The 25,515-nt window shown below is 34.2% G+C and overlaps 1 protein-coding gene across 5 annotated transcripts; it reads left to right on the top strand.

Annotated features, from left to right (window-relative positions):
- Positions 1–66: 66 nt before the first annotated feature.
- LOC308509907 (lung adenoma susceptibility protein 2) lies at positions 67–24,776 on the top strand. 5 transcript variants are annotated; one of them, XM_081078445.1, is made up of 9 exons: positions 73–274; positions 838–924; positions 2,299–2,627; positions 3,811–4,593; positions 4,912–5,062; positions 7,702–7,804; positions 13,700–13,831; positions 15,260–15,330; positions 21,969–24,776. In XM_081078445.1, the coding sequence occupies exons 3-9, from the start codon at positions 2,345–2,347 to the stop codon at positions 22,039–22,041; spliced, it is 1,596 nt and encodes a 531-aa protein (XP_080934571.1). In that variant the 5' UTR covers positions 73–274; positions 838–924; positions 2,299–2,344; the 3' UTR covers positions 22,042–24,776. The 5 variants fall into 5 exon arrangements, with proteins under 5 accessions (XP_080934573.1, XP_080934571.1, XP_080934575.1 ...); XM_081078447.1 differs by lacking the exons at positions 15,260–15,330; positions 21,969–24,776 and having other exon boundaries at positions 67–274; positions 13,474–14,707; XM_081078449.1 differs by lacking the exons at positions 13,700–13,831; positions 15,260–15,330; positions 21,969–24,776 and adding an exon at positions 10,725–11,700.
- Positions 24,777–25,515: the final 739 nt, after the last annotated feature.

Raw genomic sequence — 25,515 nt, 5'->3', positions numbered from 1 at the left:
CTCCCCTCCGGCCGCCGCCCCTCGCCCCTCGCCCCGCCGCGCCCGAGCGTCACGCATGCGCACCGCAAGCCCGCGCCATGTTGGGTCAGTTTGAAAGCCAGCGCGGGCGTCGCGCTCGGCTGTGACGGCGGAGGAAGCCGCGAGCGAGCGGAACCCGAAGCTCGGCGGTGCCCAGGTCGGGGATGCTTTGTGGCGTCTCCAGTCCGGTAGCAGGCCCGGGCTTTCGGCGGCGATTGTGGAAGTGGACACTTGTATTGCTTTTTGGACTTCGCTGGTGAGTTCGGTCCGAAAAGGGGGGTGTGTTTTCCAGGGGCGTCCCATCCTCGGACAGCTCTGGGGAAAGGCTGCGGAGGACGCGTGGCGGGCAGGCCAGGGGAGGACTGTCCTGAGCGAGGAAACGTGTTTACAGTGGGAAAGGACGGCTGTGGGGGTTGGGCTGCCGGGCCGTGGAGGGTCGCGGAGCGGGACGGAGGGGCCCTCGGGGGGCTCGAGGCGTCGCTCGTGACGGGCGGGGGGGGAGCGGGCTCCACTTTCGGGGCCCCACGTCCGAGGACTCCGTGGGCTCTGCCGCGGCCCGAGGAACGGTTCTGAGAAGTGTGTCTGACCGGGGGCTTCCGGGGTCCCCGAGGGAGGGGTGTCCGGGGGGGCGGGGCGCGATGCTGCGGGGCGCGGGCGCCGACTGGGCTCGTTCTCCGGCTCTGATTGCTCGCGCTGTAGACGGCACGCGTGTGCGGGTTCCTAACAAGTGGCGGCGCGGTTCTCGCTCCCAGTGGGGTTACGTTCCCGTGAGCTCCTCCCACGGGTGTTTTAACACTGACGCTCTGTGTTGAATCCAAGGTGGCTGGAATCGCTTGGCGGCCGGGTAACGGTCTTCTCGGAATGATGGGTTTCCTGTTGGGAATACGAACGGTGACGGAGGAAATGGTAAAATCGACGGGATTTGCTTCCGAATAATCCGGTGGGAGAAGGGGGTAGATTAGAAGGTTGGGTCCGTTGGCAGCTGTCGGCAGCAGGGGAATGAATGGGCGCGTAGGGGCTTGTTAAACTGTTTTCTACATTCGTATGCTTTTGAGAACTCTCCAAAATTCAAGCAATTGGGGATTTTCTTTTCGCCTCTCGTGTGTTAAAATAACAATTATAACCCACTTACTGAGAACGGTAATCCAACAGCTTTGCCTTTTAGGTTTTTGTTTTTGAGGTTTTGTAAGATTAAAATCTGTATCCTGTACTGTGTTTGAATAAGGGAGAAAACATTTGGTCAAACTTATTATCCAGCCAGTATTTACTTGACACAATTTAAACATCGTTAGAGAGTAAAGAAAGGACAAAACTGATTTAATCCAGCACTCTTATTTATACATGTTTTTTATTAAATTTATTGGGGCGATATTTGATTTGGTTTTAAAAGAAGGTCATGTACTAAAGTAGTGCCTTTTCACTATCATATCTCTTTGGTTTTCAGATATAGATCCTATTGCAATGTGAAGGTAGACAGAAATTCTCTTAATTTTAATAATGGAAAACATTAAGATGAATACATTAAACCCATTTCCTAATTATTTGTCTCCTTTAAAAGAGAGGTGGGCTGAATGGGTTTAACATAAGAATTGAAAATAGTGAGGTACTACCAAAAGTGAAGGTCTGAAAATGATATTAACAATGTTATTTTAGGAAAACAGCATTTTGCTAGCTCATTTTATGGTATGACTTGTAGTGTCTTTATAGATAAATAGTTTTGTTCTCGCAAGTCTTATCCAGGGTGAAAGTGTTGGCTCAAGTTACACTTTAGAATTTACAACATTGAAAGTGGGTTTTTTTCTCCACTCCTTTTTGTTTCTAATATCTCATTTGATGCCTTAAAAAATTTATTGAGCACCTACTATCTGCAGTGCATAGTAGTAGGCTTATGAATTAAAAAATATTCCGTATGAGGGAATGTTAGGTATTGTGATGTCATAGAATATGTCACCATAAGTAAAGACTATACTTCAGTAGTTTTTAGGGCTTAAAAAAAATGTGAGTACTATTCCCTTGGTAATTTCCATGTATATTCTCAGATAATTTTTCTCTATATAATTCCACATAGTAGATGCTCACTAAATGTTTTCTAAATCAATTGTGAAGGAATTCACAAAAAACATACAAAATCTATAATGTGCATTGCCTAAAAAGGATTTATAGATAATAGGTTTTACTCTTTAAAGAAAATGATAAAAAGTTTATACATTTAGTAATTTCTTTGCATATGGCTATTATTCCTTTTACTTGGAACCCTAAACTTTTGTTTTTGTATTACAGTTGTTTCTAAAAGAAATGAATAGAAATAACCCATTTTGAGGAAGCCATGGCAAAATCAAATATAAAACACAGAGTTTGTTCTCGGGAATCTTCAGTATCTTCTCTCTTAGCAAGCTGCAGCCTGAGTGGTGGTAATTCCTCTAACCCTGATGGCTCTTTTCAGTATAAGGACAAACTGTACAGTTCTGCATCTCAGGCTCTACAGGCCTATATTGATGATTTTGATCTAAGCCGAATGTATCCTGATGCGAGCAGTGGAAAGATTAACATTGATAACTGTTCTGCTGATATACTGGAATTCTCCAACAATATTTGTAAACCAAACAATGGTATGCTTTTATTCTTACTATCCTTTTGTCCACAGATTTAAAGCATTTGAGAAATGTGTTATAATCTTGGAAAACTAGATGCTTTTTTGTTGTTGTTCTTTTGGGGTAAAAATAACTTATAATACTGAGATCTGGATATTTTTCTTAAATGATTCTGCAATTCTCTGATTCTCAGGAATTTTCAGTTAAGATCCCCTTTTGACCTTGGAGGGGAAGCTTATTATCCTGTTTTCCTGAAAATAAGATTGGGTCTTATATTAATTTTTGCTCCAGAAGACACATTAGGGCTTATGTTCAGAGGATGTCATACTGAAAAATCATGTTAGGGCTTATTTTCGGGGAAACATGGTAATTTATCCTGTTAGGATCAGCAGGTGGCTGATCCTAACCCTTAAGACTTTATTATAGTGTAATGGAAAGAGCATTGAACTGATGGTTCTAGCTTTCATTAACTAGTTTAATGACCTTAAACGAATCTCAGCCTTTCTGAGTTTATACTTGATCAATTCTAATTAATGGGATAGGACTGTATTAGTGTTCCTGATCTGTATTCTATGGGACAATAATATTCACAAAATATTGAGTTTTTCCTTAATAAGGCTTCTATGAGGACAAGTTTGGAAAATGAATCTGTTGATAATCCAGTTACTGAGCACTTATGAATAGCCCTAGTATGGAAAAAATTTGCATTGGACTCTTAGAAAGATATGGGCACTATATTCCAGAAGAGAAGAATTAGAACATCTATTTTTCTCTGTGCTAATGCTATTGCAGAGTTATTAGGCAAAAAAGCAAATATTTTGCAGTTAGTTTAATCTCATATTTTTTTCCTGTGTTGGAGCCAGTATTGAGTGACTATTACTAATGTGAGTGCATTAGTGCGTTGGGTATGTCTAGATGAAAAAACTTGAAGAAACAGTAAATTAAAGAATGTGGAAAAATTCAAGAGGTTGGAGAGAAAAATGTAGAAATTGGTTAAAACACATTGAGATGTGAGAACAGAAAAAGCACACCCTATTTCATCAACCTATACATTTTGTGCTTTTAACCAAAGCTTTAGTGAAGGTATAGGGGAAGTAGCAAAAATGATTCTTAAATTCTTAATTCTTATTTACTATTGAATATTTTGAAATATTTCTTTTTGTGATATAGGAAGATAATAGAACTATGCTTTGTTTTTCAGCTGTTGAGACTTTTGATCACAAAAAAGGCTCGTCCATACCTTACAGACAACCGACTATTAATGATATAGATTCCATTAGCTTAACAACTGATGATCTATTAAAACTTCCAGCAGATGGATCATTTTCTTTCACGTATGTTGGATCAGGTCACCGAATTAGCAAGAAAAGCAAGAAATGCACTGGAAGACTGAGTTCCTCAAACACTGGAAAGAATCAAAATTTTCAAGAACCCTCTACCATGGGCAAGGATAACTTAGTTACTCCAGTTGTATACACAAATATAAATGGAAAGCAATGTGGTAGGCTAAAAAACCCAAAACTTGTGAGTAAGACTAATAAATGCATTTCTGAACCATCTTTATCTTTTTCCAAGAAAACATCTTTCAAGGACAGTTCAGAACACAGTCTTGAAAAGAATTACCCAAGATGGCTCACTGGCCAGAAGTCTGACCTTAATGTTTCAGGGATAACTAGTATACCTGAGTTCAAATACCCAGTCTGGCTCCACAATCAAGACTTGCTGCCTAACACAAGTAGTCAAAAGACTTATAAAATATTTAAAGAAGACCAGTGTTCCCCTAGACATAGTTATCAGGCACAAAGAACTTCTCGGCTTATGAACAAATTAGATTGTTTTGAATATTCTTTTGAACCCTCAAACATTTCACATTTTTTGAGTGATGATAAAGGATTAGTTAATGAATACAAATGTGATTCTACATGTAGCCAGTGTCAATGTGAGAATCCACTTCTCCCAGGACAATCCAAAAAGCCATTCAGTGGTAATTGTTTTGTTTTGTTTTTAAAAACCAAAAAAAAAAAATGCTGTAAATTTGATATAATATCTAGGAGCTTTTATGTTATATTCTTGATATAATGATCAGAGGTGATACATCTTTTTGAACTCTGGTCTTCATTTACGTTGCACTTTTGTGACTAGAAATGTCTTCTATTTGTTTAAAATGTCACATTTTGACATAGTTTGCTGTTATAGATATGTATATATTCCGAATTACCTTAATTCTTGTTGCCTTTGTGAGATTTTGCTGTGCTTTGCGTTTACTTTTTTCTTAAAGAATTAACGTAGTTTTTTAAAATAGGTGACAAAATTGAATTGCTTATCCTGAAGGCCAAGAGAAATCTAGAGCATTGTACTGAAGAATTACCAAAGTCTTTGAAACAGGATGACAGTCCTTCTTCATTAGATAAACTTGAAGCAGAGAGATCATGGGAAAATATTCCTGTTACTTTGTAAGTAAGTTATAACAGAAAAACTGTTTTCCAAATGAAAAATATGTGAACATCTAATTTATTTTTTAAATAACTAAATAATAAGTAATAGTAATAACATGGTAATTCTATAGAACATAGTGTTCAGTGTTGCTTTGCTTTATATTGCTTTTTTCATTTGTTACCACAAGATGGTGTAATGTTTCATAATCTTAGATATATTATGTAACTTTTGTGTTTGTTACATGTTCATTTTGTTGCACTGTAAAATATTGATATATGTTTCATGTGAGAAATTAGAAACAAAAGCATCTATTTTGCAGATGGAGGAGTGCTATGAAATTCTTACTTTCTTTTTACTTCTCCATCTGTAATCTTTCCATATATTAAGAATTATCCATTTCTTTTCATTTATATTTTACTTTCTCTTTTAGTCATTATTTTCCTGAAATGATGGTCCATTTTTTAATGTGATCTATTGTATACATTTTTATACTTCCTAAGATTGTTTTCATTTGTGTGCTTAACCTTCCTATGACATAGTTTCTCAGAATAATCTAAAAAGTGTTCACCTAGAAACTGAATGTAAGCATGGATTAAGGATTGGGAGTTTAGATAGGAAAACTTTTTTTTTTTTAGTGATATTGTTTCTAGACTCCTTAGAAATGCATTCTTGGTAACCTTGTATCCTACCTTACGTTCTGATATTTATTAATTAAAAAATATCATTTTTTTTCTAAACTTTTATTTTGTTAGAGATGGAGTTTATTAAACTCATGGATTTTTCTTTTTTGATTACTCTCAATTGAACGTCTTTTTAAATTTTTTTTTTTAATATGGAACTGACTATGATAACTGGTTTGCAATCCCAGTTCTGTTACTTCCTCGCTAAGACCTTGTGCAAGTTATGTCTACTTTGTACAATTTCTACTTTGTACAAGACTTTGTACAACTCCTTCCACTTTGGGGTTGTGAGGATTCAGTTGATTAGAAAATGTACGGTACCTAGGACAGTTTTTGACTACTGAATGATCTCTTGTAAATTGTAATGGTGGTGGTAATCCAGAATATTTTTTTTTCTTTGTTTAGCTTCGTTTCTCAATTGTTGGTTCAATGATATATATTTTTAATGGGTTAATAATCATTATAGCTCATTTAATTCTTTTTATCTTTCTTGTTTTTTGAATTTCTTGTTTGTTGGTTTGTGTATTTGTAAAGTACCACAGCTGCAATATTTTGGTTTTAGTTGGAACCAAAATGGGTGAGCAAATAGTATCAGGCATTTTAGGAGTAAAATTTTTGAATGCATTCAATGTATTTTGTAATTAGATAATATAACTTTTGACTAGTGTAATTATTATCATCAATGGTTTGACCCAGGACCTTGCAGACAGTAGTTTTTAGAAGGTTGAATTCATAGAGGGATGGGTATGTTTGTGTATAAAATCAGTGATGGATGGATTGTGAGAAGAAGGAATAGACCTGGCCTTGGTGTGACATTGACAAATTATTATCAATCTGTCATAAAAATAAAAATCGACCTGGAAATGCACAAGGTAGTATACTAAAAGATTGAACACAACCACAGCCAGATAATTCCTTTTTTGTTTGTTTAAGTTTCTGTAATGGAAAATTTCAAACAAATACAAAAGTGGGACAATAGTATAATGAATCCCTATGTACCTAGCACCTACCTTCAATGATCAGGTAAATTTTTTTGATGATGGTGGGTGGATGTTTAAACTCTTTTAGTAAAGAATGGGAGAAAAGACTACTGGGAGCTATAAAAAACTCATAGTGAATTTCAAATCAAATCAATAATGAAATGCTGCTAATTATTAAGAAAAAATTAGCATATTGATATATAAATGAGAGAGCGATAGAATGAGTTTTTTCTCTGTGACTAATAGAATTTTGGTTTGGGGAAAATTCTTACTTTTGCTGGGACTACCCTTCTACCCCATGAACATCAAGAAAGAAATTAATATTTATGGAGTGCTTATTAAACGTATCAGGTACATAGAGTTAATTTATGCAATACTTCCGTGAGATAAGTGGACTACAAATGTAGACACTGGAGTTTGGATAATTAAGTTATGTAGGGTCATATAGTGAGTGGGATTGGGATTTGAACTCAGTTTTAATTTCAAAATTGATTCTTTTCCCACTCTAATCTGTCCTCTATGTTAGTGTTAGTTCTGGAGAGGGATTTCTGTCTTATTGTTGTGATGTGGAAGAGCATATATAACTGCCATCCCAGTAGAAAATCTTATAAATTTGTGGGGGTTTTGTATATTATCATTGGGTAATTAACAGTGTTTAATTGGGAAAATGTACTGCTTATTTCAAACAAGTGAGCTTTTGGAGCCTAGCCTATAGTTGAAGGCTTATTTGTTTAGTTGAAAACTAATGTCTTCAATTGCTTTATAGTTTTTCCTTAAAGTTTTCAAGGAGAAGCAAGGAGGAGGGGAGGGTTAGTTTTGGTATCTGAACTAGGGAGAAGATGAGGGAGTTACCAAGCAACATCAATATGAATCGTATCTATAATGGTCCTTTCTTTGAGATCATTTATATTTAAATGATAACTATTCAGTTATAAACAGTCTAATGTTTATAAATTGGGAACTTAATTGCTATCTTGTATTTTAAATTCTGTTTAGCAAATCTCCTGTTCCTGTTAACTCTGATCACAGTCCTCAACAAGCTTCAAGTGCAAAGTGTGCTGAAGGGTTCCCTGAAGACTTTTTAAATAATGATAATCAGGTGGGTGAAGTTACTTTTGTAAACTTATTAAAAGATTACTAATATATAGATATTAATTTCTAAGTTATCTATATACTACGAAATAAGAAATGACCCAAATCCCGTCTTCCCCAACACATCTAGGAAACCATCACTCATAGAATTATTGATAATTTTATTTTAGTATTCTAAAGTAGAGGGGCCTGGGATTGAGCTTTATAGAGAGTTTAAATTGTTGTTACAATGTTTTGTTTTTTTTTTTCTTTTCTGGAAAACATATAAAACAGACCATTACAGAGTAAATCATATTTTCCCACAGGGCAGTTGATTATTGAGAGTTGTGTTGCTAAGATAGAATTATAAATTTAAATAATTTAAAATGGGAAAGTTAATGATATATAATTTGATTAAGAAATATAAGCCATGGTGTTAAACATTGAAATAATACTTTTGGGATCTTAACATCTGGAAGATTTGAGAGGATGAATAGTCAAAATAAAAATTAGCTAAAACATTTAATAAAATGTCTTTTTTTCCTCCATTGAAATTTACTAGAGAAAGTTGAGGCTGTCAGAATAGTTCTGACCTTAGGCCTCCATATAAGATACTATAGCAGATGCTGGGTAAATGTAGCTTAATTATCAAATATTTATTTGACAAACATTTGAGTACCAAGCACTATTCTAGAAATTTTATTCGCAGTTGTGAATAAGAGACAGGAAATCCTTGTCTCAGCCTTCTTTTTTTTTTTTTTTTTTAAATTTTTATTGGGTAACAGTGTGTTTTTTCCAGGGCCCATCAGCTCCAAGTCGTTGTCCCTCAATGTAGTTGTGGAGGGCGCAGCTCAGCTGCAAGTCCAGTCGTTGTTTTTCAATCTAGTTGCAGGGGCGCAGCTCACCATCCCATGCGGGAATTGAACCAGCAACGTTGTTGTTAAGAGCTCGCACTCTTAACTAATTGAGCCATCCGCCCCCGCACCCCCTAATTCCAGTTGGAGAGAGAAACAAAAATAGAACATCTAGTATATAAGGGAGTACTATAAGTATTATGAAGAAAAATTGATTGGGATAGAGAAATGAGGGTAGTTTTAGATAGGGTAGTCAGGAATGGCCTCTAATGAGGTGATATTTGAGCAAAAACCTAAAATGAGTGAATAAGCCAAGTATCCATGGGGAAATAACTTTACAGGTAGAGGTAATAGTGCAGAAACCCAAGACAGAAATGTATTTGGCATGTTCAAGAAATAGTCCAGTCAGCGTACCTCAGTCAGAAGGAACGAGGGAAAGAATGCTAAGAGGTAGGTGATGAGGAGCGAGATCATGTAGGGTCTTGTGAGCTGTGGAATGAAGACTACATTTTTGAGTGAGAAGTCACTGGAGGAATGAAATGATCAGATCTACATTTAAAATATAAAATGGCAGCTGTACAGAGCATAGACTTAAGAGGAGCTGGAGAAGGAGGAGAAAAGTTGAGAGGCTTTTGCAGTCTTTTAGGGTAGGGATTGTAGAGGCATGGAATAACGGTACATTAGAGGTGGATGGAAATTGTTAGATTTGGGATGTGTTTTGAAGATAGACCTGCTATGATGGAGTTAGAGAGGATTCAAAGAATGAATCCAAGATGTTTGAGCCAAGCAACTAAAGGATTGGGTGGTGCTATTTACTTAAATAAGGAGCACTGGTAGGGGAACAACTTTACTGAAGTTTTTTTTAGGTTTGAGATGGATGAGTGTTAAATACCAAATAACTGGTCCGTTTCCCCTTGCTCATACACATCCATTTTCCCATGATCATACACATATAACTTCATTACCAGAGTGTTTGTATTTGTTTGTTTTTAATTTATGTATATAGAAAGTTGTGAAAAAGATACAGATAGTTCCTGTTACCGTTCTCCCAGCTTCCCTTATGTTAACATCTCACCATAATGATCACAAATGGAATTAACTTAGGCACAAAACTTAATCTAATTTTACCAGTTTTTCTATCAAGGTCTTGTTTTGGGATCCAATCCAGGATTCAACATTACATTTAGTTGTCATGTCTCCGTAACCTACTTCAGTCTGTTAAAATGCCTGTCTTTCCTTGTTTGTCATGACCTTGACACTTTTGAAGAGTACTGGTCACTTGGCTGTTTTGTAGATAATTCCTGAATTTGGGTTTGCCTAAGTTTTCTCATGATTAGAATGAGGTTTATGCATTTTGGCAAGAATGCAGCAGAAATCATGCTATGCTCTTCTCAGTGCGTCAGATCAGAGGGCTCATGAACTATTGACCTTAGTTTGTGCCACTGTAATAAATATGCCAGAGACTGGGTGGTGGCTTAAACAACAAACATTTCTCATGGTTCTGGAGGCTGAGAAGTCTAAGATTAAGGGGTCTGATTAGATTCTGCTTCCTAGTTTGAAGATGGCCATCTTCTCCATGTATTCTCATGTGGCAGACAGAAGAGAGGAAGCAAGCTCTCTTGGTCTGTTCTTATAAGGGCACAAATTCCATTCATGGTGGCTCCACCCTCATAACTTAATTGCCTCGCAAACACCCCTCTTCCAAATACTATCACATTGCGATTAGGCTTGAACATATGAATTTTAGGGGAACAAACGTTCAGTCCATAGTAACATGTTAATACAACAATATAATAATATGAGATGTGATCAAAAAATATGGTGAATGTTGCTGCTGAGTGCCATCCAATGGAAAGGCAGGGATCTTCAACATGGGAAGTGGCACATTGAATCTTAGTAACAGTATGTGACAAATTTCAGCTTGTTTGGTGCAGTCAGTCAGGTGTGAGCTATAGTTGAGAGAAGGTGTGTTTTAAAGTATGTTCTAAATCATTGATCATGAACAATGTATTAACGTGAAATTTTGTTTTAAACTGCAAAAAAGTGCTAAAGAAACACACGAAATGTTAAAATTAGTTTATGGTGATGCTGCAGTGACCATGAAGATGGTTTACAAGTGGTTCGAGTAATTCCGTAATGGTTGTGAATCGATTGAAGACGAGAGATCGGGTCATCCTTCAACATTAAAAACCCAAGAGAATGTTGAAAGAGTAAGCAAAATGATATGATCAAACAGGCGATTGACTATTAGGGACATTTCTGAGGAGCTGAACATCTCTTATGGTTCCATTAAAAGCATTTTAACAGATTTGAACATGAGTGAGTGCGAAATTTGTTCCACACATTTTGACTGTGGAACAAAAGCAACATCATTCGTTAGTGTCATTGGAGTTACATGAGCATGCCACTTCAGATTCCATCTTTTTGAGACATGTCATCACAAGAGATGAAACTTGGGTCTACGAGTATGGTTATGATCCTGAAACCAAGGTTCAGAGTTCTCAATGGAAATCATCCAATTCTTCTCATGCGCAAAAAGCTTATCAGTCAAGATATAACATCTAGGTGATGTTAATTGTGTTTTTTGACCTTGATGGAATTGTGCAAGCTGAGTTTGTACCCAGAAACACTATGGTGAACTCTGAAAATTATAAGGGCCTATTAGAGCGCTTAAGAAACGTTATGCATAGAAAATGGCTTGAGAAATGGGCAAACAGTTTCATCTTCCCTCATGACAGTGTCCTGTGTCACACATCGCTGCTGGTACGGCAATTTCTATCAAAAGCATTACGGGATGACTTCATCCACATTATTCACCGATTTGGCATCAGGCTACTTCTGGCTCTTCCCCAAAGTCAAAATAACCATGGGAGGTAAATGTTTTGAATCTATTCAGGATATCGAGGCAGCCATGACCACACAACTAAAGACACTCACAAAAGAGGACTTCCAGAACAGCTTCAGAAAGTGGCAATAATGATGGGATAAGTGTGTTTGAAACAAGGGGGAATGTTTTGAAGGGGTGGTTAATGGCAATGCATCTTTTACTGTAATAAATTTTTTAAAACGTAAACATTCACTGTATTTTGTGATCACACCTCTTATATAAAGTTATAATAACATGTTAAAACTTGTTCTGTTGATCTTGAATACCTGGTATCTACTGGTTTTGTAGTAAAATTACAGTTTCCCCTTGTAATAGTAAATATCTTAGGGGACCTACTTAAGACTATACAAATGGTCTCAAACTTTCATCCACTGATTTTAGTATCTATTGGTGGATCTTGTCTTCTACATTATCAATTGAAATTCTTGTGTAATGAAGAGTTGTTCCTTCTCCCCCATTTATTTATTATATCAGGAGGGACTCATAGATAACTTTATTCTAGGTTGTAATACAGTATTATTTATTGATCAAATTGTTGCAGTTTAGACCATAAGGAGTTTTTTAGGTTGGCTCCTCACTGTGTCCTTACATGGCCTTTCCTCAAGCTCTCAGGTTTCTCTTCTTGCAAGGATACTAATCCTATGGTATCAAAGCCCCACACTTATGACCTCGTTTAACCTTAATTACCTCCTTACAGCCCTGCCTTCAAATACAGGCACATTTAAGGTTAGGGCTTCAACATGAATTCTGGGGACACGATTCAATCCTTAGCATCATATCAGAAGATTCATATTTGTCCCCTGTGACTGGCTTATTTCACTTAGCATAGTGTCTTCAAGGTTCATCCATGTTGTATCATGTGTCAGAATTTCCTTCCTTTCTTAGACTGAATTGTATGTATATACTGTGTTTCGTTTATCCAGACATCTGATGGACACGGGTTGCTTCCACCTTTTGCTATTGTGAATAATGCTGCTATGACATGGGTATACAAATATCTGTTTGAATCTTTGCTTTTACTTCTTTGGGTATATAATCAGAAAGGGAATTGCAGGGTCACATGGTAATTCTATGCTTAATTTTTGAGGGTTTGCCATAGTATTTTCTATAGCAGCTGCATCATTTTATATTCTCACATCATTTGTTTCTTACACCCTGTTCATAAAGCTGTGGAAAGTGGCTTTAAAATCTTTTTAGCCACTATGCTTAACTTGAATCTCTTCATCAATGGGAGCCCACGTCTAATGTTCTTATGCTAGTCAACAACTTCTAGATTTGAAGTTTAAATAGTACACACATTACACTGCCTGTGCTGAAATATGTTAAATTACAGACATCTTAAGAAGCTTAATTGTCACTTTGTTGATAGTTGTCTGAACACAGCAACTCATTTGAAAGATGTAAAAATTATAGGTTGATAAGGCTTTTAAAACAAAAGGTTAAAAATATCCCTTACAGATTCTCTTAAAAGAATTCAGACTACTTTTTTTGGCTAAGTGCTATTTATTGCCTTATTTGGATGCAGGAAAGACCAGTGATAATTGAGGTATGAGTGTTTTTTGGGGTAGCAAGTAATGTGTGGCCAGCTTTGAAGAAGTGGAAAAGCAGCATTCTCTGTGTGGAAACATTTAAAAGTGTGCAGAGAATACTGTATTTGAAATTCTAGTCCTTGCTCTGCTGATAATCAGCTTCATCTACACACCTGAAAAGTACGTTGGCTTATCTACTCTCTGGGAACCTTTCAGTTCTTTCCGAAAAGCTATGATTTTAAACATACTAAATGGATGCGATTGCAAATGTAAACGTACCATTTTTTTAAAAAAGATCAAACAAAGACTAAAAAGAATATGCCAACCTGTTTATAATAATTGGCTCTAAGTAACTTCATCTTGGGGACTGGGTCAGGGGAGGTGATGAGTTACATACAAGTTTGATTTTTTTTTTTTTTTTTTTAAGGAGGGCGCAGTTCACAAGGGATCAAACTGACAACGTTGGTGTTATTAGCACCATGCTCTAACCAGCTGAGCTAACTGGCCACCCCCAATTTTGATTTTTTAAAACACTTTATTGGCATGTATTGTTTTCATTTTTGCATTAATTTTATAATGGGGGAAATAATACAAAATACAATGTTTTGCCCCTAAAATTTGGATAGTTAATCACTCATCTGTTTTAACCTTAGAACTGTACCCTTTCTGGAGGAAAACATCATGGTCCTGTTGAAGCCCTAAAACAAATGTTATTTAATCTTCAAGCAGTACAAGAAAGTTTTAATCAGAATAAAACCACAGAGCCAAAAGGAGAAATTAAGCAAGTAAGCACAAACGTGATTTATGAATTGAAATCTGTGAAGGGATAAGATTTTTTTTCTAGATCTTTTTTAGTTAGATCTGTTTTTATATTAATAAGTGTGCCACACAACACATACTCTAATTGTATTATTTTTCTCCTAATTGAGAAAAATTGTACTGTTTTACTCAAGTTGAATACTATTAGGTTTCTGTAGTTGTATACCCCTGAATTGATTGTTTTATTTAGCTTATGATTAGAAATACAACATCTTATTGAGATATGATAATATTATACAACTACAGTATGAAAGGATTGTCAGAGTTGTTTTTTTTAATGCCTTACAAAACTATTTTATATAGTCTAACATTTATAATTGGGGAGATCTGGAAAACGTTTTCAACATTAGACGTCTCCATATACCTTTGTCATCTGAAATTAAATTTGTTACCATGTGTTTATTGACTTCTGAATATAATTATGTAAAGTTTTATCTTAAAACCATTGTATTTTTGTATATTTCCTACGAATTTGGAAATCTTTCTGTTTTGGGCTGCTATACTGTAGGGGTTGGATTTTCTTCACAGTAGCACAGTGTTTATGAATATAGAGTTCATATTCTCCCAAGTCTGATTGTAAAATTCTAATTCTGCCATTTACTTGCAAGTGCAATATTTGTATCTCTTTAAGTTTGAATTTTCTCTTCTGTAAAACGAGGTTGTTGAGAAATTGAGAGAAATTATGTAAAGTGCTTATTATAGTGTTTGGCACCTGATACAAACTTAATAAATACCTTACTGTTAAAATAATTATTTTCTAATAAAAACTTACTAACAATAAAACTTAATAAAAAGTAAATAACAATACTTAAATTATTTAAAAATAAAACCTTAAAATACTTAATAAATGTTTTTATTGTTATTGTTTCGTTATTGTTATTCAGTAGAGCTTTATGAAATTCAGTTTTATTACAAATCAGTAGGTCAGCTCTTGGGAACTATCATAGCCCACTCATTTAAGTTATATTTCTTAATTTTTCTCTTTATATTCTAATGATCATAACATTAACATACAGCATGCAATCTATCCTTCTTTTCCTTTTAAACATTATTGAGTCATAACCTAGTTCAGTAAAGTCATAATTTTAAATCAAGATTTGGTTTTTTGACATACATTTAGAAGCATACTTTAGGACAATTGAAAGATTATCCTAAAACTTTCAATTGTTTCATTTAGATGAATGGTAGTTGTATTTTTAAATGGTAGTTGTATTTTTAGAAGAGAGAGAAAATAAAAATATTTACTGCTTCACTGAAAATTATTTGCTAGAATTATTTCATTGGAAATGAAGATGATGTTTTTTAATGTTCTTTTAAATCACATTAGATAGCATTTAAGTTTATAATTATATAATTTTCAGTATTTTGTTGTACTTGGTATTTTTAATAAATAGGTTTCAGAAGATGATTTCTCCAAATTACAATTGAAGGAAAACATGGTTCCTATTACTAGGTCACTTCAAAAGTAAGTATTCTCTACTAATTTATGAAAATATGGATACAAATCCATTTTAGCCATCCCTTTGATTAAAATCAGAAGGTTACAGGATGGAGTTAAGTAATTCTAAAGATAGAGTAGGTATATTTAAGCTTCTTCAAACGTATTGTTTAGTTCTGAAGTTTTCTGTTAAACACGTGCTCTTTCCTATTTAAAATGTTCTTAGGACCTAATGAGATAACCTTAGACATCTAAAATATAATGAATGTGAATGGCCTAAAGAGATTATCTCTTTTCATTTCTCAACAATAGCAAAAATTTGAGATAGCATTGTAGTGGATATCCTGGAAGAACAACTTGTTCATGAAATGTGTTTTCATATATTTCCTCTAGAATAAATATAATAATTGTAAATATTATTTGACATATTTCCACAGAAATCTTAGTTACTATTTCTTAGTTACATTATCTGAAGTTAAAAAATGGGGAAGAATACAAGTCTTTCCTTATTGGCAGAAGGGAGGGGTATCATAGGTTTGGTTGTATGAATTTGAAGTTCCCTCAGTAGATGGTGTACTGAGCTTTGGAAATGCTAAGATTAAAATTTTTCACTTTTGTAACACCATTTCACTTGGCTGTAAGTGGGGCTAAACAAATCATGTCTACCTTTTTGTCCTTTCAGAATTTGCTTAGGATTCTGTTATCTAAGGAAGCAATGAAAAAGTGAAACATTAGACATGTAAACTTATGAGTAATTGTCATGGTATATACGTATACATACACACACATACATGTAGTTTTCATAGTTTAAAAAATATATATCTGTATGATTTTTCCCTCACCACTTGATTTATAATCTGGGTAGAAATAATGGATAGTTTGCTATAGTAGTTGGGTATAGTGCCCCATACCTAGTAGGACTCAATAAATAATTATAGTAACTAACATTTATTGAACATTTACCAAGTGTCAGTGTTCTAAGTGTTTTTTAATGTAATTCATGTGCTCTTAACCCTATGAGGTTAAGTACTTCTATTATAATACAGATCAAGTAATAAAAAACAATCAAGTAATAAAGTAGCTTGCAAGGTTACAGACTGTATTTTGCTGTGTATATTGTGCACCTTTCCCCCCAAATTTATGAGGGAAAAATAAGGATGCACATTGTACATGTGTAGTACTAATTCTGTATCTATGTAAACGTTTTTAATTCTTTTATTTATGCTTATGAGTTAAAAGTGTAACTCTAGAAATCAATAATGATATCTACATGCAAAATAATACCCTGGAATACAATAATAGCTTTTGTTGAACTTACGACAAACTTGCAATCAAAATAATCTCGGCCAACAATTCAACAAAATTCAACGAAGAGCGATGTATTGTTCACAGAGTGACTCTTGACTTGATAAGATAGGTGATGCCAACTTTATTACCCTAGGGTGAACAGCGTGACATTTCGTACACTGTAGACGGGAGCTAGCAATCTAGCTGATATTTTTACAAAAATTGTGGAAAATCTTTTGGAAAGTTAAAATTAAAGATCCTTTTTTCCCTGAAAGTTTGGGCCAAAAATGTGGGTGCACATTATACACAGGAGTGCTTTATACACAAAATACGATAGCTACGGTAGTAATAGGTAGGACTAGGATTCATACCAGACAGTCTGATTCTATAAGCTGTTTTGCTAACACTTATTAATGGTAGTGATGCATTATCCATTTAGACTACCGTGTTTCCCCAAAAATAAGACCTATTCGGACCATCAGCTCTAATGCGTCTTTTGGAGCAAAAATTTATATAAGATCCTGTCTTACATAAGATGCGGTTTTATATTAAAATAAGACTGGGTCTTATAATAATTTTTGCTCCAAAAGACGCATTAGAGCTGATGGTCCGGCTAGGTCTTATTTTCAGGCAAACATGGTAGATGCAGAGCCTTAGTTAATTATTTAGGATAAAAATCTCATTCTGCTATAAAATTTAAAGTAGATGACCTCAAGCTTTCCATTGCTTTTAAAAGCATTGAAACTGAACTTGTATCACAGACTTAAATGTGTTTGTTAAAGTATATATCCTGGAAGATATTTTTCTTTTTTTTTTTTCTTTTTTAAAGATTTTTTTTTTATTGGGGAAGGGGAACAGGACTTTATTGGGGAACAGTGTGTACTTCCAGGACTTTTTTCCAAGTCAAGTTGTTGTCCTTTCAATCTTAGTTGTGGAGGGTGCAGCGCAGCTCCAGGTCGAGTTGCCATTGCTAGTTGCAGGGGGCGCAGCCCACCATCCCTTGCGGGACTCGAGGAGTTGAACCAGCATCCTTTTGATTGAGAGCCCACTGGCCCATGTGGGAATTGAACCAGCAGCCTTCAGAGTTAGGAGCATGGAGCTCCAACCGCCTGAGCCACCGGGCCAGCCCCGGAAGATATTTTTCTTGGTGAAAATGAACACTGGGCCTTAAGTAATTAAATGTCCCAAAAAATTGATACTGATTGTAGGTGCTTTTACCATTTGCCAGAATTTTTTAATAGTAGTAACTCGTCTAGTTTAGATAATCAATTGTCTTGCCTACATATAAAATGCCATTTTCAGACAGGAAGATTCATATTTTATTAGATGGCTTTTAGCGTTGATTCTGTTAGATTAGCTGAAGCAATATTAACTTGATTTTTACATTACATTTCAAATTATCAATAAGACATTTGTATTGTCATGACGTAAGTTTAGGCATACAAAAGCATGTTAGTACATTTTTTCATTATTTTCAGTCTGTAGATTGAGATTTTGTAAAGGACAATTTAAAGTTATTTCAGTCTTAGAATTCCTCTTTCTAGACTGCAAAATGTTCTGGGTAGGTTTATGATCACCTTTTCGTATTTTAAAATAAATAGACTCAGTTTCTTCAAAAGTTAGGTTATTCCTTAAGTGCTTGCGTTAATGACCTTTCCTAGAGTGCAAGTCCTGTTATGTCTCTCCCCATTTCTCAAATGACAGTTTTTGTTTTGAACAGTTTGGATTGCTAAGCAGTTTTAAAATATCTTTCATTACCCTTGGGAAACTCCAAGCTCTTATGGGTTCTGTTTCCTCCCTTGGACACTCAGGTTTCTTATATTCTCCCATTAAAAATAACTGTTCTCTATACTTCATTGGACTTGAAATATAAATGACTGATAGCAGCTTAAAATGTTATTTTTTCCAGAGGGATTTTGCTTTTAGTAGGAATCAAAACTATAATTGTTCTGCATCCCTATAATACTTAGCTTTGTTTTATGCGTTTATATATTAAAACCTCAATAAAAATTTATTAACTGAAATATCCATAAGAGAAATCTGTCATCTTTAAGTGTATGAAAAAAATAGTAGTTTTTGAGCAAGGGTCTTTTCTAGAATCTTTTATTATTTCATGTAAGCCATCAGCCAAAGCTGGTTTGAAGAAGGAGCAGCAGTATACTGCTCGTATACAATAAAGGGAAGCAATAGTAGACGATTGCAGAATCATCCAAAAATAATTTGTATTTGGCTTTGTGATGTATTGTATGTATAATTTGGAAATGAAGGTGTAAGATTTTGTAATTCTCAATATTAAAGGTCATGCTTGGAAGACGAAACTTGATAGCTAGAAAGTTGCTGTTTTTTATCAGTTGTTTTTTCCTGCTTAATTTTCTGGTCTTCATTCTATAGTAGAGAGAGAGAAAATTACCTCTCAGACTTGCAAAACGACCTAAAGCAAAGATTTTTCTTTGTTCTAATGTACTCAGACTTTGCTTCATAGAGTGGTAGGCAGTTTGTTCTGAAAAGTTTTTCATTCAATTCTTCCTGAGTACTATAGCTGAGTACTATACTAAGCTGAATATAGACCAGTAAATAGTATTTTAAGAGAGTAGTCAGTATAGTAGTACTGAAAGGAAACCAAAGGCAAAATATCAATGAGTAAATTAAAATACAGTTTAAATTGTTTTCATATATTCAGTCTATTATTGAGTTTCTGTGGGTGGATTTGTATCTACTCTAATGCTCATCAATAAATTGTCACAATAAGAAATGAGTTTCTTTTATTTCACTTTTTAAGGTAAATGACTACTCAGTGTTGTAGCATGACTCTTAAATTGATGTTTTCCCCATTAGCTTGTTTTTTTCACTTTTGTAGAGAAGAAAATCAAGAATAATTTCCTTCTACAATTTTATCCTCCATTTCTCCCTACATGTATCTTTGAAATAGCAGTCACTTTTGATAGCCTCTTCTCTAAGTAGATTGTTTTATTTTCAGTAAGGCAGGTAAAGAAAGGTTAAGTGAAAGGAACTGCCAGCTGATTGTGTAGCAAGGTAGGGGGACTGAAATTTCATTTCTACTTAGCTTTTTTTCCCTTCCCATCATTCTACACCTGTCCCTTCCCCTCCTCTCTCCTTTCTCCCTGACATTGTTTTTTAAAGGCATAAAACAAACTACATAGATTTGGAAGGGAAACTAGTTATATTGAATTATAGTTATGAAAATATTAAAATAAATTTCTGATTAGTAATATGTGGTTATTAATCCATTTAAAGTAAAACAATACATTTAAAATACAGGTAATTTTAAATTTCTTTTGTAAAAACATAATTTGTATGAAGGCCTTTTACAGCTTGAATAAAAACATTAACCATGGTGTGGGCTTTTACTTACCTTTCATATGTTGATCAGCAGACAATTAGAGAAAGGGAATATTGGAAAGAATTGATGTCTGAGTCACCAGTGAGACCTCACTATTTAGTGGATGAATAACTAGGCTTAAAGTTGTCTGACAGTTGGTCAGTTATGTCATATAAACTTTTGGACTGTAGACGGAGAGACTTAGATTACATATGTCCTAGCAGTGGGTTTAATATCTATTATAATTTTGAGCTATAGTATAAGGAAGGATAAAAGAACTTTGAGATTCCTGCAATGACTATAGTATGATATGAAAATATCTCTGATTTCTATGGCATATGAGGTCATAGATTGTGGTCTATTTACAGATAGCATTTACTGAAAATAAAGACGAGGATTTTCTTCCCCCTCGTTCAGTTTCATAGATCCTCTAAATCCAAAGGATCTGTGGTCCTTGGAGTTGTAAACATGAGATTCTAGTCACTTGCCTTTTCTTTCTCTTGAATCACAGGTAGTTAAACAACAAACCTGAAAAGAAAAAGGAAGATGAGTTTCCAACTATATTTACAAATTATCTTTTTTCTTATAAGTATGTGTCTCTAGGAAGAAAATAGTTCTTTAGGTAAAGAGCTATTACTGTAGGATGTAGAAATGATAGGGTGTAGTTAGTTTTACCCCTGATTGTTTAGTAACTGGGTGAGTTGTCATTTAGTTAATGGAGATGAAAATCTCAAAAATTAATTGAAGTTGCCAAAAGGGTGGCAGAATCCAGATTCTTACTACGTTTGAATAAAAGTGTCCAAGAAAGAGAAATAGATACGATGCAGTAATTAACACTGTGTTTCCCTGAAAATAAGACCTAGCCAGACAATCAGCTCTAATGTGTCTTTTAGAACAAAAATTAATATAAGACCCAGTCTTATTTTACTATAAGATCGGGTATAATATAATATAATTAATATAAAATAATGTAATGTAATGTAATATAATATAATATAATATAATATAATATAAATGTAAGACCAGGTCTTATATTAATTTTTGCTCCAAAAGACGCGTTAGAGCTGAGTGTCGAGCTAAGTCTTATTTTTGGGGAAACAGTACTAGTTTTCTCCCTGTTTATCCTGGGTAAAGTGAAAGATTTATTTAACATTTATTGAATCTGTGTTAGAGTAGGGTGTTGTAGTTACTACCTTTCAGCTTACCTTAGAAATAAACCATTAGAGATTACTGCACACATTGTTATATTATTTCTGTTTTTCTTGGTCTTTTAGTAGAGATCTGAAATATTGATTGATTGAAATTTTTTGAGTGGCCCTGAAGGATCTGTAGGATAGGGAAGAAGAAAAACTGGAACAGTCTTTTTAGAGGAAGACTAGAAAGTTAAGGGTCTCTCTCTCCCTGTTTTGTTTGAAGGATGATTGAATTTTCTCCACTGATACCTGACAAAATTTTAGATTTTTGTTTTGGAGAAAAACCAGGTTGTTGTTGTTATACTCCATTATTCAACATAATTGTCATTTGTTTTCTCTACGCTCAATTTCCTTTGAACTGTAAATGATCTTTCAGTGCTATTTTTAATTTTTCTATCTTGAATGTACACGTTAAATGTGAACTATGTACTTTATTTCTTAAATGATATACACAGTATACCAAAGGAAAAGCTATCATTTCACAGATCTGTTGTGAAAATTACATGAAAAAAAATATTTTAAATATGTTACAAATGATACCTATTATTGTTGCTTATTGATCTTACTTGGCAAATTTTGAAAAAACAAAACAACTTGAATGTCTACAATATAATTTTTACAGTAAATGTTTATAGAATTTTAGATGAATTATTTTAAACCTCAATTATTCAAATCTCAAAGTTTTAGAAGGAAAAATTCTCCAAGTTTGATACCTAAGTTATTCTATAAATTCATTCCTCATACTAATTTTGAAAATAAACAATGTAATCACCATATTTTCTGTCTGCATTGCCTATTCAATACTTAATATTGGTTTGTAATGTATTTTATACTTTTTAATGAAGGGCTTTGCATCATTTATCTCGGCTGAGAGACCTGGTTGATGATACCAGTGGGAAACAGTCACCGAAAATGTGAAGAGGAAAATAAAAGTCTAACCAATAAATAGTCACCACAGAACAAAAATGTGTTTTTTTCCTATTGCTTAAACTGACAAAATAATTATAAGCCATACATTATTCTGATTGGTTCAAGTATTATACATTTAAAAAACCAACTTGAAAATGTCTGTAGGTTTTGTGACCTATCCTCATTTTGTGCCAAAATACCAGAATGTGAACTGGAAGGACTTACACCATACCATGTCCTAAAGTCTGACTTTGGACTTCAGGTCAGCAAATGTCTGATATTCAAAGACGGATGCTTTCTGTTCTTGGAGCTCACACGGACTTAACCTTCAGTCCTCATCGTTTTATCACCTGGTTCTGCGTCATCAAGAGACTCGCACTGGTTTCTATCCAAAAGCTCTCAAGTGAAATAGACTTTTGATACAGTTAGCATCCACTTTTGAGGAGCTTAAAGGACTGTCAAAATTGTTATGGTGTACCTTATCGATAAAGAAGTATGTAAAGTTTCATAAATCAAATATTTAAGATATATTGTGTTTGCAGATAACAATTATGGTGTTTAATGCTAAAAGAAATACGGTTTTATGTTGTAAAATCCAGGAGAACCTCAATTAATGCTTTGATTTTGATTTTCTGTAAGATAATCTTGATAATACTTGACAGTTTACAAAACATTTGGGGGGGATAGTTGAGAATTTAGTATTTTAATATTAGATTATTTCCCAGATTTTAATTTTGGGGTTAGCTCGAACTAGTAAAAACCATGAGATAAGTGACCAATTGCTTTATGAAATTTTGTAAGTAAACTTAAAGAAAGTGAATATGGGAAATCAGAAAGCAACACTATTTTGAAGCTATTTTGTTAAGAGCTGAACTAACTTTAACGCAATCTATAGTCTAAAGTTTGTCTCTACTTGAAAGTGAACAGAGCTCTATAATTTTGCAGTTTCTACCAGGTGAATTTCTAGTAAGCAGGAAACATGTTTACCAAAAAGCTAAAAATGAAGTTATAAAGTGTGACTAATGAAGCATATTAAAAAGCCTGATGAAATTAAAGAATATCTGTATATATGCAAATACTACAAATTAACACTTTACCCAAACGGCAGCATCTTTGCTAAGTAGCTTTATTGTCAAATAGGAATTTCTAAGTATATTGGGTCAAAGAATTTGCTTTTTCCCCCTTCCAAGTTGGAAGCACTATGTCAGAACTTTGTTATGGAATTTGCATGTCAAAAAACGTAGAGTGAACCTGTCTTTTTTAGCTTGGACAGTGAGTCAGGAGTCGTCATACTGTTCTTTTTGTCCACTTTGAGAGTCACTACAGTAAGTTTGTTTTGTTTTCTCTGTGGAGGTATTTCTGCCAGTGACACTCTATTTTCTGACTGTGGTCTTCTGCTTCACAGCTAATAGTTTGTATATAATCAAAGAAAGCTTTTCTTTGATGATTAAAATAAGGCTAGCTGTTAAAAATGCAGATTTTAAGTGGGTGAACATCAGGTGAATCTGGGTTGGTCGCTCTCCAGGCTTAGTGAAATCCACTATTAGACAGATTCTAAAGAAGGTGGAGAAGATAAAGATATCAGGTAATAAACTTCTTGTTACATATTATATGTTGATCAGATATAACATGTAGTATACTTAGAAAGCATCTCCAAAGGGATTATGCTGTTATGGCTCTGAATAGCACTGATTTGTAAGAACATTGTAAGAATATATCTCCATACTAAAGAAGACAAGCCTGCTCTAAAAATTTATGTTATAACTAATGTTTTAAGAAATTTGATTATATTTACCAAAGGAGTATTTTCCTGTTGTTAAATATAGACCTTTAGTCTTCTAAAAAGGGAATAAACTTTTCAAATGATTAATTTTAACCCTTTTAAAAAAATACGTAGAGTCAACTAAGAAAAGAAACCTAAATGATAAATTTTTAAGAAATTAAAGAATTGATGTAATGAAATGTTACATATTTCAGTATTTTTTATTTTGAGATTTTTCAGGGGGAAAAAGAATACAGTATTGAGACTGCTGAATTGGGGATTTAAAGCAGATGAGAACAATTAGATTTTAAAAATTGCATTGTGAATATAAAATTGTATCAATCCTTTTAGATATATTGAGAAATAGAAAAAATATTTTAATAAGATTTAAAAATTTTAATTGGGTATGAAAAACATTTAACAAACCTAATTCCAAAAATTATTTGATATCAAGGGATAAAAGTGTGGTGTATATGTGAAAATTCAAAACTCAAGTATATTTTCTTTATTATCAATAAGAACTCTACTTTAAGTTTTTTTTCTGTGAAAATTCATTTCAGCTTCATAAAGATTTCTGACCAAATTGAGGAATTTTGTCTTCTCGGGTTTGAGTTTAGGTCTCATTATTTCTTGTTGAAATTAATAAATGTGGATTTTTTTGTATTTTGTATTTAATGTTTATGGTGATATTATATTGTTATACCAAAAAAATATATAGTTATACTAAAACGTTGCCTGAAGGTGAATCATGAAAAGATTCCTTTCTCCCACCTGTGTTTCGAATACATGAACCCACACGTAGATTTGAATTTTTGTTTCATTTTTTTCTGTTGTACTTTTCACTGTGTCTCAAAACCTATTTGCTGGAAGTGCTGCACGAAGTGAACTTGCCAAAAGTCAAGTAGCATGAAAAGGAGACAAAAGAAGCCAAAAAGCCAATAAAATTGATATTTCCTGAACAACTGAAGTTCCTTCAAATGTGAAAGACTGTGTATCATTTCATTCCCCTATTAGTTGGATGTTTCATACATGATGATTTGTTGTGTTGGATTGTAGTGCCTATCATATAGGGTCAACCTAGGCCTAAACTTGAACACATATATAGCCGATTATATGGTCAGATATTTTTCCTATGATATTTATAATTCTTCCTTTCCTACTTCTTTGCTTCCTGTCTTTCCTTCTTTGTGGTCACCTGTGGTTAAGAGTATTTTCCTTTTTTGAACAAAAAAAAAACAACCTTTGCTTTTTACCCTCCCAGTTTAGTCTTTATTTTCCTTACCCTAGACCTGACCTGTCTAACAACCTTTCTCACAATGTAGCAAATTTTATCACAATGTAACAAATGCAGTAATTTTTATACATCTTTCATCACTTTAACTGAGAATATTCCATTTGCCTCCTAATATCTATTTCAACCTTAAACACTCCTCCCCTCACTTTCAGTCCTTCCACTGAAGACAGGCTGACTGGTGGTCTTTGCAAGACACTGTTGTACACCACCACTGTCACCTTACTGATTTATTTCAGCTGATTGGCTCTAGCTAAATTGCTTTACTCATTTTCTCCCAAACTTTCTAGTATTCTCATCTTTGTGCGTATTATTTCCCATACTTGAAACACTCAGTTTTTTGTTTTTTTTTTTCAGTTTGGTTATCTAAAGCTTACTCACTCTCTCTCTCTCTCTTTTTTTTTTTTTTTTTTAAAGCTGTGACCCAATA

This window comes from Rhinolophus hipposideros (assembly GCF_964194185.1).
Source record: "Rhinolophus hipposideros genome assembly, chromosome: 17".
NCBI classification, from domain to species: Eukaryota; Metazoa; Chordata; class Mammalia; order Chiroptera; family Rhinolophidae; genus Rhinolophus; species Rhinolophus hipposideros.
The sequence above is the reverse complement of the archived record's forward strand: the minus strand, read 5'-3'. Positions and strand labels throughout refer to the sequence as shown.

What these genes read in the sequence shown, in the direction of transcription:
- LOC308509907 (XM_081078445.1), top strand. Translation starts at nt 2,345, where the DNA reads ATGGCAAAATCAAATATAAAACACAGAGTTTGTTCTCGGGAATCTTCA. An exon ending in ATCCAAAAAGCCATTCAGTG is followed by an intron (nt 4,594 to 4,911) that starts GTAATTGTTTTG and finishes TTTTTAAAATAG; the next exon opens with GTGACAAAATTGAATTGCTT. An exon ending in GAAAATATTCCTGTTACTTT is followed by an intron (nt 5,063 to 7,701) that starts GTAAGTAAGTTA and finishes AATTCTGTTTAG; the next exon opens with CAAATCTCCTGTTCCTGTTA.